Here is a 16,914-nt window from a genome sequence, read left to right as displayed (position 1 = left end):
TTTTGAGTTGACTCATTTGAGTCATCCCATCTCAAATGGGACTCAGATGTTTCTATTTCAATTGAGTTAGAGGATGGGAGATTCTTGATAGAAATAATAATTTTTAATTATTTAAATATTTACTTTTAAATAGAAATATGATCATTTAACAAAGAATTTTTAATTAACTATTTTCTTATAAAAAAAAGATAGCTTGCATCGGCTTCTTGACTTTTACTTATTACACCTCAATTACTTCAATTGTTTATTACACCCCGATTAAAGATTAAAGCACACTCTTCAAATCTTAGCAAACCTTGGCTCAAACTATAATTTGCATGTTGCAAAAGATCATAACACTCGTTCAAACAATTTTAGTAGTTGTTAAAAATTATAGCAAAAAAATAAATAAAAATGAGAGAGCTTCTATTAGGACCTCAACTTCTACTTAAACTCGGACTATTTTTAAAACAATTTTTCTATTTATTTTCTTTTAAAACTCATCATTTCATCTTGTTTTGTACCTTACTAATGTCGAGTTGACTCGCCTATGTTATCTCTTCTTGGATGAGATACATTTAAAAATATTTATATTTTAACATAATTTAAACATTTTTTTTAATATAATATATATTTAAATTATTAAAAATTAATTATTTTATTGAAAATATAAAAATTAGTTAACTCGACTAAGTTTAATGACAATCAATATATACCGTGTTTTATAATTTTTGGATGAATAGAAAAGGGTTTGGGAAGAATTTTAAAGAGATTGGGTGTGAAATATTTATAATATACTTATCAAAAAATAAATATTTATAATATAAAATTTTCACATTATCTTAGTTTATTTGGTACCACTCAAGTAGAAACAAAGTCTTCCAAAATATTGTCTAACTTTTTGTATGCCAAAAGTACCCTCAATTAGTTTCTCACGTTGAAACTAACTAAGATCTCACATTGAAACTAACTAATTGAAACTAACTCAATTAGTTCACATTATCTTAGTTTATCTCATCTACCACATGACATATTTTAGGGGGATGTAACTCCCACACTCCTATTAGGAGAGTGGTGCTACCACACCTCATGGAGGAAACAAATGTTACAAATTAGCTTGGGCATGTATGAAAAATTTGTAAATTTCATTGCCAGAAAAATTACTCTTTCTATATAAACTGGTGTGGGCTCTTATCCACCCCCCATTCCAACAAAAATTGATTTTTTTTGGTTTGGAACTGTAATAGGATTAGGAAACCCTATAGCATTTCTAGAAGTCAGTTTTCAATGATCCTGAAGTGTTACACCTACCTTTGATTTTCTCTTGACCACACTCCATCTTGCTTTGGTCTTCTCGTAGAATAATAAAGCGAGTGAGAGGGTTGAGGCAAGGTGACTGGCTGTCACTGCACCTCTTAAATTTATGAACTAAGACCCTCACATACATTTTGAAAAAGGAAGGAGCGAGAGGAAGACCGAAAAGGAGGTGGATTGAGGTTGTGAGAGCGAATATGAACACATTACAATTAATGGAAGGCATGAATTTGGACAAATTGAATGGAGGAACAAGGTTCGTTCAGCCAACTCCAAATGTTTGGGATAAAGCTGTAACGATGGAGATGGAAGTATTGGGTTAAATGATATCAAAATCACGGATATTTTGCACTGGAGACTTGAGAATGAAAGAAATCATTTATGAGCTGAAAAAGTTTTGTTTGTTTTTTAGCAAGAAATCCTTATTGTCAGTAGAGGATGCATCTATTGTACAATACTATGGGATGGGAAAAGGGGGGGAAGGGGGAAGTGTAGTCATGAGAAGTAGGTTATCAACAATAACAAGTGAGATTGATACATATATTGAAGGTCATTGTATCCCAGAAAACAAAACAATTGTCAGAAGGGATGAGAGCGAAGATTATACAAGGTGGGCACTGGAAAGAAATGGAATATAAACTCATCATCAGAAAAGCCTTATCCCAGTGATTTGGTGTCAGCTAAACGAATCTTGTTCTTCCATTCTGTCCAGAAGCCAGAGCAACATCTTCCTTTATGAAAAAAATGTGTTCATAACTGCTTTCACTATCTCAATCTACATTCTTTTGGGTCTTCCTTGTCTTGTTTTGGAACCTAAATGGAATATAAACCACCGAAGTAATATATAATGAGCCACTAGACAAATGAACAAGGACTTTTACAGGATTGCACCGGGGATTATTTTTCTAATCACGTTAGGAAAGCCCTGCTGTTGGTCTAGACTTGGTTAGGGCCTACCACCATCTTAGGGCCAACCCTCAATGAGCTGGTTGCGACTATTGAGTAGCTTGGAAAAAAAGGCTATTGCATCCCCAAAAATGGAGTAATTGCTAGATAGACGGTAACAATGGATGAACTTATTGATTTCGACATGAGATGCTGGAAAATTCATATTCTTCTAGTTTATTTATGAACAATTTTTTGATAGATTGGGTATTCCCATGGGCATTTTTGAGAGAAGATTTTATAAGATGGGCACCTTAAAATGGAATGCGAACTTTGAAATAGCGATATAGATATAACAGACATCGAAAGCTGATGTTTCCCATGTATATTCAATGAAAATGAAATAGTAGGGAGAAAAATTAGTAACAGAATAGGATCTTTGATCCAAGCAATTCAAATGTCGGGTGGAATCCTCCTCTAGTCCTATGTAGCCTCACTCTTATAGTAGTGAAAATACGGCAAAGCTAAGGGAATTCAATTCCTACTAATTCTTATTTAGCCGTTGGTTTTTTCAGGATCGATATGAATCCTTATAGTTGGAATTGTATTCTTACTGACTTGAAGTGTTTTATTGTGGCCAACATCACCTGCCAATTTGGTTAATATCTGTTGATTAGGTGGAAACAATCTTCTAGTAAGCTAGTTTGACATCACTGCTAAACAAGAGGATGGTGGTGCTTCACTTGGTGGTTGTATCCATGGGGTGACATGGCACACCAAAAGATTTCGCAGAGGCGTGAAATGCCTTAAAATTGGGTAACTTCTATCTCTGCCTCATCTCGTTAACTTCCTCGTCAGATTTCAGACTTGGTCAAGTGGTGGACTTCATGGAAGCTTGAGAAATAAGCATTTGAAGTATAATCTGGAAATGTGATTATCTGCATGTAGTTTACTGCATATGGTTTATTGTTAGACCATTGAGAACCATTCAGAGATTGGGTTGCATGGACCGAAGGACCACATCTCTATATAGATCGCATGCCCATGTGTAACCTAAATACATGATAGGGTAACATGTGCGATTTTGGTATCTACAAACATGATGATTGATCTTTGATCTTGGAGTCGTATGCAAATATTTTTCATCATGAACTTAGAACCGTATGATCTCACCAAGAAGAAGAGAAATGATCGATTTGATAAGTCCAAATGAGTTGGTGCAAATTTATGCGGACCAACGATAACAATGAACAAGAATCCACAACAAACAATTTGAGTCAGGTTACTTGCATCAGGTTACTTGCACTCACTGTTTAGTCTCTTCACAATCACTTACGCTTTGCACCTCCCTAACATCCCTCCCGTCTCATTGCCCCCACATTTTTTCCAGTAATCTTTCCACCCACCACCCCAACAAGGGTTTCAATTAGGATTTCACAATTCAAGAAGCAATATCCTTAGAATTTGCAAAGTAGGTTAGAAATGACCATGGGAACTTCAACTCCTGTCTAGGTATTGGTAAATCTCAACAACAAAAAATATCAAATGATGCTTCATTCGGTAGATCAGTACCAAATTGCAAAAAGAGGTTCGATAGAATTTTATTGTATCTACGAGAGGACTTTATAAGTTCTTAAATATGTCCCAATTGGTAGATTTCTACTTAATCCTTTTAGGTAGATTCAATAGGATCCTATCGAGTCACAATGAAAATTTTCAATAATTTCCTACTAAATAGAAAGTTAACCTTTTTTTAATAGGATGTGGAGAGTATGTTTTTAAATCTTGTCCAAGATCAAGTTGAATTGGGTGTATCGTCCATGAACGAGGTAGATGGATAAGGCATCTCAACTGTGCGGAATCTCACAAGATAAGCTAGATGACTTGGTTGAGATTTTGAAAATTTTCGTTTGAATCAATAAAACTTGGTCGAGTTAACTTGGATTTTGCATATTTTAAGCAAAATACTTAATTTATATATTATCTAAATAAAATATGATTTTATGATTAAACATCTACTAACCTTATTTTATAAAATAAAAAATTATAATTATATTCATATAAATATATATTAGTAAATAATTCTATAAACCAAATTAAAGGGTTTATCTCATTTGAGACAAGTTGACTCGTCCAAGACAACTCGATCTTGTCTGTGGACTAGACTAGGCGTAAAATCGAGATTTGAAAATTGAAACCACGGTGTGGAGAGTTTTTGGTAGGTTCTATTTGATATTTGACACTTTTTAAGTGGGAACGTATACCACAAATGGTGTGGTGTGCAAGCAGAAGGCTCCAAACAATTTGTGAAGGAAAAAGATAGTAACCACTGAGAAATGAAGTTCTCAAAATATTAGGAAGTCAAAGTCTATGCAGTGGGTATGTTTGATTACACATGAAAAATGATGGAATATCACAATTTCTATGTGTTTGATTGGAAACTTTCACCCTCAGCAAAAAGTTCACCCATTGCTGAATTTTATTTTCTCACCTTACCTCATGAGAATATGAAATCTACCCTAAAAGAAAAAACCCTAGCTCTTTTTCTTCTTCGTATTTCCATTCCCATCACCATCACCACCACCACTATCACCACCAACATCAACACTAGTGCGTCGTCGTTGACGATACCTCTCTCTTTCTCTCTCCTCTTTTTATTTTTCTCTTTGATTATTTTTTTCCTCATGTAATCAAACTCTCATAACTCTTTTTTCCACTTTACTTATTTTCCACCACCAATTTTTCATGGATTTCAAAATCTATGGAAATTGGATTTCCATGCAATCAAATAGATCGATGGAAAATGAAAAGTTGATTTTACCCTTCACTAAGGATAAGTAAAAGCAACTTCAATGAAACATGGGCAAAATAAGGTCTACAAAGAAACTTGATGGTTACACCAAACCTTTTACTTGAGGCTACAAATATGACCAAGCAACTCATTAATATAAGAATGCTAATTTTTGGATGCCCACTTGACACATGCCCCATGACGTGGCATGGGTTTGAACCCGTGGTTTTTTTTTTTTTATATATCTCAGGATACATAATAGTACATCCCCATAAATGTGTCATTGAGTATCTCGAGGAAAGAAATTTATGGTTCTAGCACATGCCACAACAGTGGGTGTATCAAAGGGGGTCTCAAAAAATCATTATTCTTAATATAAATATAAAATAGAGAAAATTATTTAAAGGACCCTAGAGGAGGGGTTTCTTTTAAATAGTCACTAAGTTTTGAGGGATATCTATATAGTCCTTTTAGTAATTTTTTTCTTTGTTAATGATCCCTAGAACCCATCTCACGTTATAATATTTTGAAATATCCAAATTACCCTTTTGAGTTCGACGATAATTATTGATATATCGACGCTTTTAAGTTATATTTAATTATTGTCGGGTTCAACAATGTTTTCATGAAAGAAAATAGTTGAACTTGACAATTAAAAAGGTTGAACTAAGTAATTTTTGAAGTGGTAAACTTACACCAAGTGGTGAGTTTGACAATAAAAATGTTGAACTAGACAATAAAAAATGGTGAACTCGACATTTTAAAGGTGATGTTGATTTTTTTTACTTCGATTGGGTAAATCTCTTGAATATCTAAAATGTATAAATCATATTGCAAAGCAAAAATTACAATGTAATCATAAAAAAAATTTAAAATCTCAATTTCATCCTTCATTTTTTTAATAAATCATCGGAAAAAAAATACAACTACATGTTTAAAATTAAGAGTATATCATTCTCCAATCGTCATTTGCCATAAAACAAATCATTGGAAATGATTGCAATCACCATCGAAAAATCAAACTTTGTGAAGAAGATGAGAAAAATGGTAGTTTAGGTATTTCAAAAACATTTAAACGTGAGATCAGGTCTAAGGACTATTAAAAAAAGACTAATAATAAAACAATGTACTAACACATACGCAGAATCGTAAATCTTCTTCCTTGTGTATCCCAAAGAAAAAGATCTATGATTTTGTGCTTTTGCCATGTCAAACACTTATTAAATGGATTATTAAGAGACTACCCAAAACTTAAGGCTATTTAGAAAAAAAAAATCCCTCCGTTAGGGTACTTATAAAATATTAGGACTTCGTGAAGGTCAAATACATTTTCTTTTTTAAGCTAAGGTATGCAAGTCACTTAGAGCATCCTACTAATCCTTGTTGAGATATGAGGAAAAACTTTATATGAAAATCTGAGCTCAATTGCTCAAGGTTGATAGGATCTAAAAAGAAATGTGAAAACATATATATCTATTTTCAATTTTGGGAAAATTATGAACACATACAAATAGATCAAGCTGGACAAAGTTTCCAAGTTTACTTAAATCCACACTTTCTTATTTCCAAATTCGAATACCAAGTTGCCTAAAAAATTCACGACGTGTCGAAAATTCAAAACCCAATTAACAACTGTTGATATGTTTGTCTCCTAACATCACCATCAAATGGAGACAATTAAATCTCTCTCGTTACCTCTGTGGCATAAAATAATCTAGTGGACCAATATGTCTATCCCTCTTAGTAGGCATTAGCTAGTTTAGTTGATAAAGTTTTTGGGTGATGATACTAGAGATTTGGGTTCAAATCTTGTCAACATTGAATTATCAAACTCATTAAAAAAAGGTTTATTGATTTTTTTTATTTAAAAAATCTCTTTTAATCCATGGGCATGGAGCCATTGCTCTTTCTAGTGGTTACATATTTGCCTAACCAAATTCGTTCTTACTTTATAGGTTGGGCACAACTTTTGTTTGAAAATAATCTCTTTGGCAATAGAGAGTGTTTGAATTTATTATTAGAGATGCCCCCTTGTGTTTTAAATGGGTGAAATGCACCCCTTGAGCTTTGGCCTTTCTCTAATCTACTCACAAAAAATGGCTTAAATGTCCATCTTTTTCAATTTTTCCTTACTTAATCCTTTGTAGAAAACCCTCGATCTTTCTACCCAAAAGTCAATAATCTCCTCCCCAGAAGTCCTATTCTGTTCTTCACGTTTGAACTTTGAAGTAGATAGATTTTTAAGGTAGAAGATTAGCGATTTTTAGGTAGGAAAAATCAAAGATTTATCGTTAAAGGCTGAAGAAGAGGTCATTTAGGAGGTTTGAAGGTTGGATTAGAAAGATTTTTAAGGTAGAAGATTAGCGATTTTTGGATACAAATATCAAAGATTTCTCGTTACAGGCTGAAGAAGAGGTCATTTAGGACTTTTTCTATTAGTTGATTAGAGAAAGACTGATGACAAAGGGGGTTTTAGTCATCAGTTCAAAAACACAGGGGCATCTCTAATATTTACCAAAGCGTGGAGTGGCATCTCTCTGAGTTTCAGAGTTATTAGTGGTGGTGAAGGAGCGCAGTACGCACCACTCCCTTCATAGTTCACATTGCTCTCTTTCTTTGGCTCAGCTTCAAGTGTCTTTTAGTTTCTCTCTCTCGCTTTCGTTTTCGTTTTGTGTCGCTTTCTCTTGTATTTAATTTAAACGGTACTCTCTCTCATAATCTTAAATAAAGCGAACTCTGCAGAAAACTAAACCAAACCAACTCATCGAACTTCAGATTTGCATTTTGAGCTACTGAGCCAAACTAGGGTTCATGTTCTTGAATTCTTACGAGCTGGTTATAGTTCGTTGAGAGATTGAATTTGGATGATAAATCGAAATCTGTTTGTGTTTCTTGATGAATCCTTCATTGATCAACGAAGCTTCTTCTATTCGCTCTGCGATCGGGTCATCTCATAGTCTAGCTAAGATTTGGTCGTCTCCGCTCTCCAGCAGTGGTGTTGTAAGCAAATCTGGAGATGTTTTGGGTGCGAGGAGAGGTCGATTTGGGCGGCATTTGTGTGGATTTGGGGAGATGAGGACTGCTAATCTGGATGTGTTGGTTGATGACTCGGCGGTTTCGGAAAAAAGCAGGAGAAGCCGTCGCGGGGGTGGGAAGAAGCGGAGAGATGCGTCGGCATCAGAGGATGAATTGTCGAAGCTTCTGTGTAGTAGCAGTGGCAATGACGTGGTAATCTCTCGTGTGTGTGTGTGTTTTTTTTTTAAATTTTAATTTCTTTCTTTTCTTGCTTTATTCTCAATTTCAATGTTGTATTTTTCTAATTTTGATTTTGTTCTAGTAATGTATGAAATCACTGAAAATCGTTTAATGTTGTTAGATTAGATTGAAATCATAATTTATATTTGTCTGGTATACAAATAAATTCTTGAACTTTCTGTTCTTTTGTTAAATTTTGGGATCTAAATGTCAGTGATCACTCTTAGCAGTATTTGTCACAATTTCTTACCAATCTGTATGATTGTCTGAATTTGGATGTAAAAAGTTTATGGACGAAGTTTCCACTTTTGAGATATATACAAATTGATGGATTATCTACGTGAGAAAGTTGGAATTTTGGCAAGAAAATAAGATTTATGAAATTAGGTATAGACTTGGGTGGGAAGGAATTTCATGCTTTATATGTTTTTGGTTGGTTTTGGGGACTCATGGAGTCGTTTTGGTTTCCCCTTTAAGCAGAATGATAATGAAGCTAAACGATCGAAACTCTCAGGGTCCAGAGACGAAAATGACGATTTAATATCTGAGGTCGAAGCGAGTTCAGGTGTTGGTAGTAAGCCAGCAAAACCAAGCACACAACCATCCAAACCACCTACACAAGACTACATCCATGTGCGAGCAAGAAGGGGCCAAGCTACTGATAGCCACAGCTTAGCAGAAAGAGTAATCCATATATCTCCTCTTTTTGTACTCTGCAACTATTCTCTTTTGTAAATACTTAATCATAATTTTTATTGTTAGTAGTGTAGGATATAGATGATAAAACAGTATATCACATCAATACACACATTTGGCTTATGGGGATGTGATTTTGAATAGGCTAGGAGAGAGAAGATCGGCGAGAGGATGAAGATTCTCCAAGATCTGGTCCCTGGATGTTATAAGGTACGATTTTGTTGTTTAGTACTTCTGATTTGGGATTTTTATCTCGGTATATACAAGTTCTACATATAGGAGACAATATTAGTGAAGTTTTGAGTTTTGACCTCTTTTTTCTCTTTCAAGTTTTCAAACCAACCAACTCAGTTGCGAGGTTTTAAATCTTAAATATGACCTTGTTTTGGCTCAGGTTGAAACCAAAGTATAAATCTAAAATTCACTCATCAAAAGGCATAAATGTTAGGTATATCTTAATTAGTTTTTTCATTAGTGTTAAATTTTTATTAAAAAGTAAAATAAAGGTTTGAGGAGGCTGAGATAGCCCCCCATAGGAGAGAAAAGAAAAGAAAAACAGTTCAAAACAAGCCAGAAAAAACTACAAAACACCCATAAAATCTACGTATCACAAAATCTTTTAATTAAAAATAGACCACCACTGTACCGCCCTGCACCAAATTAGCCACTCATACTTGCGACACTGCCTTTCTTCTACGACATCTCACTACTCCAAAATGCAATTTTCTCCCACTAACATTAGCTTCCTTAATGCTTCTAGAACAATGCATCAGTGACACTTCAACAAATGGGGTTTCTGACCATACTTGGGTTTTGAAGCCATGAGGAAAGACTCTGTCAGAACTCCACAACATTGTTGGCATACCTTAGCCTATGAGGAAAATGGAGACAAAAACCTCACCCACTAACAAACTTCCTACCAAGAGATAGCAACTGCCTTCACTGGCTGAACACATGGACAAGACATGCCCAAATCAACCCAGTCCAATGGCATTGCCCCATCGGGAGTATGGCATTGACACTACATACCCTGATCCAAGGCATGGCCTGATGGCCATGGCTGATCGTTCCACTTCCTGCCAGCTCCCAAGTATAGAGGTCCCAAAACATCTATTAAAAGGAAGTTAAGCTTTTTTTGAGAGAAAAAATGTGTTTTTTGGAGGACTTCGTCCACCCCTAATCCAATCTCTTTTGCCCCACAACATCGACCAAGATATTACAATTTATAACGACACTCTGGGTTCAGAACCCTCAACACAAGATGATACTTTGTTCCCAACCCTATTGCGGCATGCTACCTCCATGTTATGCCCATCCTCTTTCCAGATCTTCTCTTTCCTCACTTGCAACAGGGACTTAATGGCCATTGACTTGGTTTAGGCGATGAATTAGGGTCACACCTATTCTGCTCCTCTTACACTCAACTTGGCATCTCATGCCTGACAAAGACCTTTTTTACACCTGCTTCTCTCCCATTTGTCCCTGTACAGAAAGGACTTCATTATTAGCTTTTTACCAATTTTGAAAAGTTGGCCGGAATTTTGAAGTTCTTCATATCTTTAATTTGGCGGTACCCAGATGAAATTTCGAAACTTCAATTGTGCAGGTGTAAGGTCAATTTTCAATTTCCATTTAAAATGTCTTCTTTTTATTTTATTTTTTCCCTTTACCAAAAAATATCTTTAAGGGTAAATTTCCTTGGAGCAGGTCATAGGTAAAGCTCTGGTCCTTGATGAGATAATCAACTACATTCAATCACTACAACATCAGGTTGAGGTATGTAAAATTCATGCCTCAATACATGTTGCCGCATTATGCTTTTTTTTTTTTTTTCAAAAATAAAAATAAATTCACTGTTGAGCCTGAAACTGAATGATATAAATCACTGGATATTATAGTTCTTGTCAATGAAGCTTGAAGCGGTTAATTCAAGAATGGACCCTAGCATTGATGGATTTCCTTCAAAAGTGGTAAGTCCAAGTATTCTGGAGATAATTTTATGCATCTCTTTTAGAAATGCTTATAATGGTTGGTCTATTCATCTATCACTATGTAAATGGCATTCTTCTTTTCGGTAAAATGTTGGACTTCCATATTCAATGTAGCCTATTTCTCATACTGTATGTGTGACCAAGTGGCATCAACCCTCGACAGAAATCCAAGATTCGATGGGACATTTCTAACTGCTTTTTGGGTGAACTTTTACTTGCCCATTAGCCTTATCTTTTTTAACCATCCTCAATGAATTTGTGTTCGCAACATATGATGATTACCATATAATGGGTAGGTCCATATCTATATCTATATATTTATAATGGTGGGTTATGCCATGTAGTATAGAAAACCACTGCAGGGGTAGAATTGAACATAGTAATCTATTATTTGCAATTTTGCATGGAATTTAAATTTTAAAAAATTGGTTTTTAAAAACGAGAATAATAGATTTAGTGGAGACATTTGTTTATTTAAAAAGAAAAAAAATCTGTTTAACAAGTTACTTAGGTGTTTCTGTTTGCTGTGCAGACATTTGATACTGCTAGTACAACGACGTACGACACACTACCAACCAGAGAATATTGTCTTGGATCACCGCCAGAGTGGCTGCACATGCAGGTTGGTCACTGTTTTGAAAAGGCACCATAATTTAGTATGTCCTCATCAAATGGAAATTATAACATCATTGTTTTCTTCATATGAAGTGGAGCTGTATTTACTGTTTATATGATTTGAGCTTAATAAATATACTTAAGAATCTCCATTTTTGTGTTAGAAAATCCATTTTTCTAACTTTGTATATCAATTGGAAGAGGCTTTAATGTATTAGTAAACCTAAACATGCACTAGTATTCTGAAGGATTTGATTAGGCATTCTTGCCTGAATTTTCGTAAAAGTACCTCTTGAAGTGCTTTTCCTCGATCTAGACACTGCCTTTCAAACAAGAAAACCCATACAAAGCTGGTTGACTTTGTAGTTGATTTCAGGTTTAATGGTCTTTCGAAAAAACGATTAGGCGCCCTTGCCCTACTTGGGTCAACATCTTAGACTGAATGTTGTTCTTGAACTCTGCATGACTTAACAAAAGAATGGTATGATTTAAGAATTTTTATGTCTTAGTTTGTAGCCTTGTGTTACATAAAGTAGTTGAAGACTGTTTTGGTGAGGCTCTTTAATACATAAATAATTTTTGTCTACTACTATTTGTTGGTCAACTCGACCACATATGATACAATTCTTCATTTACTTAATTAAAAAAAAAAAAAAAAGGGCTCTGCTTGAAGGTCAAAGCAACCCAAGGAGGTTCTATATAACAATGGGGGAAAAAGAACTATTGAATGGGAATATTAACAATAGTCCCATCTAAGTACAGAAATCTTCAAAGAAAAGGCCTTAGCATTTTTGCACCACTGACGAACTCACTGAAATAAAAGAACTTTAATCATCTTTTATGCCCAAACCCTTGGGCAAAAGTTAACTTAATACTGTCCTTAATGAGATCCTAGCATCCGAGAAGACGGGATAGAAATGTATGGCTTGTATGTCAAACTGCTACCTGGGCATGGCAGAGACACAGCCAGGGTTCTTCATGTCATGTCTTACATAGATTTTGAAAAAATCATGGTGTCATAGGTTCCTCTTGGGACATTATCATGATTTGCAAGCTTCCCTGATCTAGAAATACAACTGGAATGGAAATCGACAAGCCATTACCATGACTTGCACTGAAAGCATAGGTAAGCCAAAGTTATGGATCTATAATAAAACTCAAATGTTCACAAACATGTCTCTAATTAAGGTGGTCATAGCAACCTCACTTGAATTTGTGGATGTTGAGTGGAGTATAATTCATCATCATGAATCACTGCTCGTGCACAATGTCTACAGTTGGTTCCGAAAGGCAATACTGGGTTAATACATACCCGTTGAGCCCAACTGTAAATGCAGAATGTGTTTGATATTAATGGCATAGATTTAATTCCACAACGTGGGTCCATTGAACCTAACTTCATGCAGACGACCAACCCTTACTTGTCTAGCAAAAAACAAAAAATGTTGCCATGTAATCTTTAGAGCAAGCCATCTGGTACACATGGGGCTATCAATCATAGTCAAAGATCAAATTTTTTTTATCAAGATGTTTTGGGATGGGACTAGTCTCTAAATCAATTTAATTTTTTTTACAATTTCTTGGATTGATAATCCAGGATAAAGATATCCCTAATCATCCAGAAGTTGCTTTGACACGAACAACGACACATTGTCAATTGGGGCTAACGGACAACATCTACCATCAACTATAATACAGATTAAGGTCATCCTAAACATTTATACAAATGTAACCCTTTTAGAATCATATATATCACCACAACAGTAAGAATTAGAAGATAAACCAGATGAAACTCATTTCGCATCTGCAATATTGATGGTCATGTCACAGGTCATGTTGTACCATACGAGGTTCCACCCTGGTTTAAACTGTTACCACTTGATTGAAAATGGGCTACTGATGCCCAGATCAAACGCAACAGCAGAATTACAATGAACACGGTGCCTCCAAGGGTGCAAACCACCTGTCAATAAATTTGGAACCTTGTCAGTTGGTTTTCACTCCCACATTCACTTATGTTTGCTACAGGAATTATATAATCCAGAATGTTAAAGGAACATTTTACAACAATGTTTAAGGATTATGTGGGCTTGATCACTTCTAATGACTTAAGAGTTACTAAAACCTTTTCAGGATTGTATATGTGATGAATCTAGAGTCTTAGAATTATATATGATGATGACTATTAATAGCAAAATATATCAAGGAAACTGAGGACAAAAAAATTCAACCAGATAATGTTTACCACATTTTTCTACAACACCCAAAATAACTCAATAGATCAGATGGTTATTAATAAAAGTCCTTAACAAGTACCTAAATTAGTGCTTTAAAGTCGTTAACACTTGAACTCTATATTTCTGCTGTTAATAAAATCTTAACAAGTACCTCAAGTAGTGCTTTAACAATTGAAAGTGATGTCAGAAGAAGAACTCCATCTACCGCAAAAGATACCTGAACTTTCAATGCCGAAAATGTCATTAGTAAGTAATTCTATACATTAGAGTGATTGGATTCATCGTTGATGCAACGTAGCAGTGAAATAACAACAGTACTCAAAATTAAAATGCTCAACATTATCTTAATGAATGTAGGTTTTTTTTTTACAAGTATAGCTTAACGCACAGTTCATCGCCCAATTCCAATTCGAAAGTTTTTCTCATGAAAATCAACAAAATAGAACCGAATAATCATTAAGCACTCTAGCATTTCCAAATATTACCAAGGAAAGAGAATCGTACATCAGAGTAAATAATTAGGTCCAAACTCTAGAATGAAATGAAGAGGTAGGAAAATTGTTGCAAGGAGAGAATTTGAAAGAGGTGAAGGACATGCATTTATTTATTTGCTAGCTGTCCACAATGTTAGTTTCATCCCTTATCAAAGGTTCGTGCCCGAATTAACTATCTAACAATTACTAAACAAAATGTTTAGCACATAAGTGACTCACTTTGCAATTCACACCTTGATCCTGTTAACTAGGGCTTAAAATGGGTCGGATTTTATCCGAAATTCAATTTTAATGGGTTTGGTTCCTTCAAGTATATCTGAATTCAAATATGGGTCAGACATAGGTTGATGTCCTTTGACTCAAGTTGGATACGGATCCATCCCAATATTCCTCTATATTCGAATATGATATATTACTTTGTATGTTATATATTTATTTTTTTTTTCAAATTATCTTTCATCAACCAATAAGTGTTGAACGTTTTGGTCAAGACCTCTCAAAAAAAAAAGAGGTCTTGTGAGTTTAAATCATCTTTTGGCCATAACTTCAACAATTTTCCTTGAAATGATTTGAAATTATTTTTGGTCGGATTGGATCCGGATATGGGTTTAATGAAAGCAATCCAACTCAGTCGATTCTACAATCAATCACATTATGAATCAGCAAGTCTTGTAATCATGTTCTAGATGTCTCCCTTTTAAAAATTGCATCTTTGCCATCTAATTTTGACTAAACTAATTAAGTCAGCCAATTTATTAAGATCTAAGAATTCAAATATGTGAACATGAGAGTTTAAAAATAAAAAATAAAAAAAGTATTCTAAACATAAATAAATAAAAAATCACTGAATCTATCTCAAACCCTAAAGTAATACCAGTTGTGGAGAAATGGCGGGAGGCAAGATAGAACGAGTAGACTTCTTTGCTCGTTTTGAGAGCTTCTTAAACAAGCTTTGAAGGAATCTAAAGAGCAAATCCAAACTGCTTTCAGTCTCCTTATCTTCATCGCTTTCGTTCTCCTCAATATCTTCGTCGACATTGAAGAAAATTTCCTCTATCGTTTCTTCTTCTTCTTCCTCTTCCTCTTCCGAAGGTCCACTATTAAGCTGCCAACACAGAAATCCTCATCGTTTCTTTCTTTCCAAATTTCTTCGTTACATCTATAACGAATTCAAATATCAAATTTCAAATATAGAGAAAGAGAGATCGAGAGAGGAACCTTTCCTTGGCAAATAGTTGTTCTAGGGTTTCTGAACCGTGTGATTTTGTAATTGTGAGGAGAGAGTTGAAGAAATGTTGGGCAAGATAAATGGAGATTTTCATAATTGAAGGAAGAGTAGAGATTTGGAGATGAAAGGAGGAGAAATGGGGAAAAAGAAGCAGCAGCAGCTATTGCCATCTTTTGTAAAGAAGATAAGCCTATAAATCCCGATCATGGTTTTAAAACCCGGTATATCGTCTCGGCACCCATTAAGACTGAGTTGACTCATCTCGTTTTCGATTATTTAAATCATTTAACTCACACATTCTTTGATGAAAATATTTCTATGTATTTTAAAAACCTAAGGCAAGATTCCTTTTATGGAAGAAAAAAAAAAAATCAAACGATTTTATATGAGTTAAAATTGTTGAAAAATTGTCAAACTCGTATGAAGAAAATTATTACGACCGATTGATCAAATTGGGGAGGTCGATCGATTTGTTTTTTAGTTTCATCCGATCAATTGTCTAACCCAAGTCGATCAATCATTTTTAAGTTAACATTGATCGATCTGACTCCTTTAATCAATTGTGTACAATATAAATTGATTTTCTTTTTAAAAATATTCAAATAAATAAAATCATTAGACTTTTGATTTGAAAACTCAAATCACCAATGGTTTAAAAGTTCTTTTAAGTCACTTACCATTCTTCAACTTATATGCTTTTGACTTGATATTAGCTTGATCTTCCACCACATGAAGATTAGACTAAACTAGTTTTTAAAATAGAAACAGTGTCTACGTGGCACATCACGTTCTTATTCAAGAGAAACAGTGTTTACGTGGCACATTTTGATTGGAGTTTAAAATACGTTTGCACACAACTCTTTGTCTCTTTTTATATAATCTCCAATCAAAACGTGCCAAGTAAACACTATATCTTGGAATAGGAATGGGACCAGTCTGAATTGCTACTCATAAAGAAAAAGAATTAATATTGGGCCTAACTTTTACTAATTACATCCCAAATAAAATAAAAGAATCAATGAATGAGAAAGAGTAAGAGGTGGGGTGTCAATAGAAACTTTTTTTTTTTTTTCCTTTCAAGTCTCCTATTTGTTACCAAACTTTTATAATATTTTGAATAGTGTGTTTTAATCTTTAATTAAGGTGTCAAAATAATTTTAAAAATTCGAGTGGAATAATTAAAAGTTGCGGGGGGACATAGTAGCTCTCTAAATAAAGATTTCTTGCTCTTCGATTGCAATTAAAAACATAAAATATAAAAATATACTTAACTATGAATGTAACCCTAAGATATTAAGAATCTAAAAATGATCAAAAATTTACTAAAATAACTAAATTTCAATTTCAAACTGAAATGGGGCCCGAAAACAATCAGCTTTAAAGATGCGTCTTGGGACTAATGAATTTCAATTGATTTAATTTGTTATGA

General features: G+C 34.3%; 2 protein-coding genes across 3 annotated transcripts; one reads left to right on the top strand and one right to left on the bottom strand.

Annotated features, from left to right (window-relative positions):
* The first annotated feature begins 7,171 nt into the window (after positions 1-7,171).
* Positions 7,172-11,676, top strand: LOC147401163 (transcription factor BHLH094-like). 2 transcript variants are annotated; one of them, XM_086442340.1, is made up of 6 exons: positions 7,192-8,197; positions 8,705-8,908; positions 9,065-9,130; positions 10,628-10,696; positions 10,819-10,890; positions 11,444-11,676. In XM_086442340.1, exons 1-6 carry the CDS (start codon positions 7,865-7,867, stop codon positions 11,561-11,563), a joined length of 864 nt encoding a protein of 287 aa, XP_086298466.1. In that variant the 5' UTR covers positions 7,192-7,864; the 3' UTR covers positions 11,564-11,676. The 2 variants fall into 2 exon arrangements, with proteins under 2 accessions (XP_086298468.1, XP_086298466.1); XM_086442342.1 differs by lacking the exon at positions 9,065-9,130 and having other exon boundaries at positions 7,172-8,197.
* A 1,345-nt stretch (positions 11,677-13,021) lies between these two features.
* LOC147401162 (uncharacterized) lies at positions 13,022-15,677 on the bottom strand. Its single transcript, XM_086442343.1, has 4 exons — positions 15,476-15,677; positions 15,132-15,362; positions 13,915-13,980; positions 13,022-13,489 (listed from the first exon to the last, which is right to left on the bottom strand). The coding sequence occupies exons 1-4, from the start codon at positions 15,653-15,655 to the stop codon at positions 13,358-13,360; spliced, it is 609 nt and encodes a 202-aa protein (XP_086298469.1). The 5' UTR covers positions 15,656-15,677; the 3' UTR covers positions 13,022-13,357.
* Between the last annotated feature and the right edge of the window lie 1,237 nt (positions 15,678-16,914).

Source organism: Akebia trifoliata, chromosome 5 (genome assembly GCF_017979445.1).
Source record: "Akebia trifoliata isolate Shusen 1 chromosome 5, ASM1797944v1, whole genome shotgun sequence".
Classification (NCBI taxonomy): Eukaryota; Viridiplantae; Streptophyta; class Magnoliopsida; order Ranunculales; family Lardizabalaceae; genus Akebia; species Akebia trifoliata.
The sequence above is the reverse complement of the archived record's forward strand: the minus strand, read 5'-3'. Positions and strand labels throughout refer to the sequence as shown.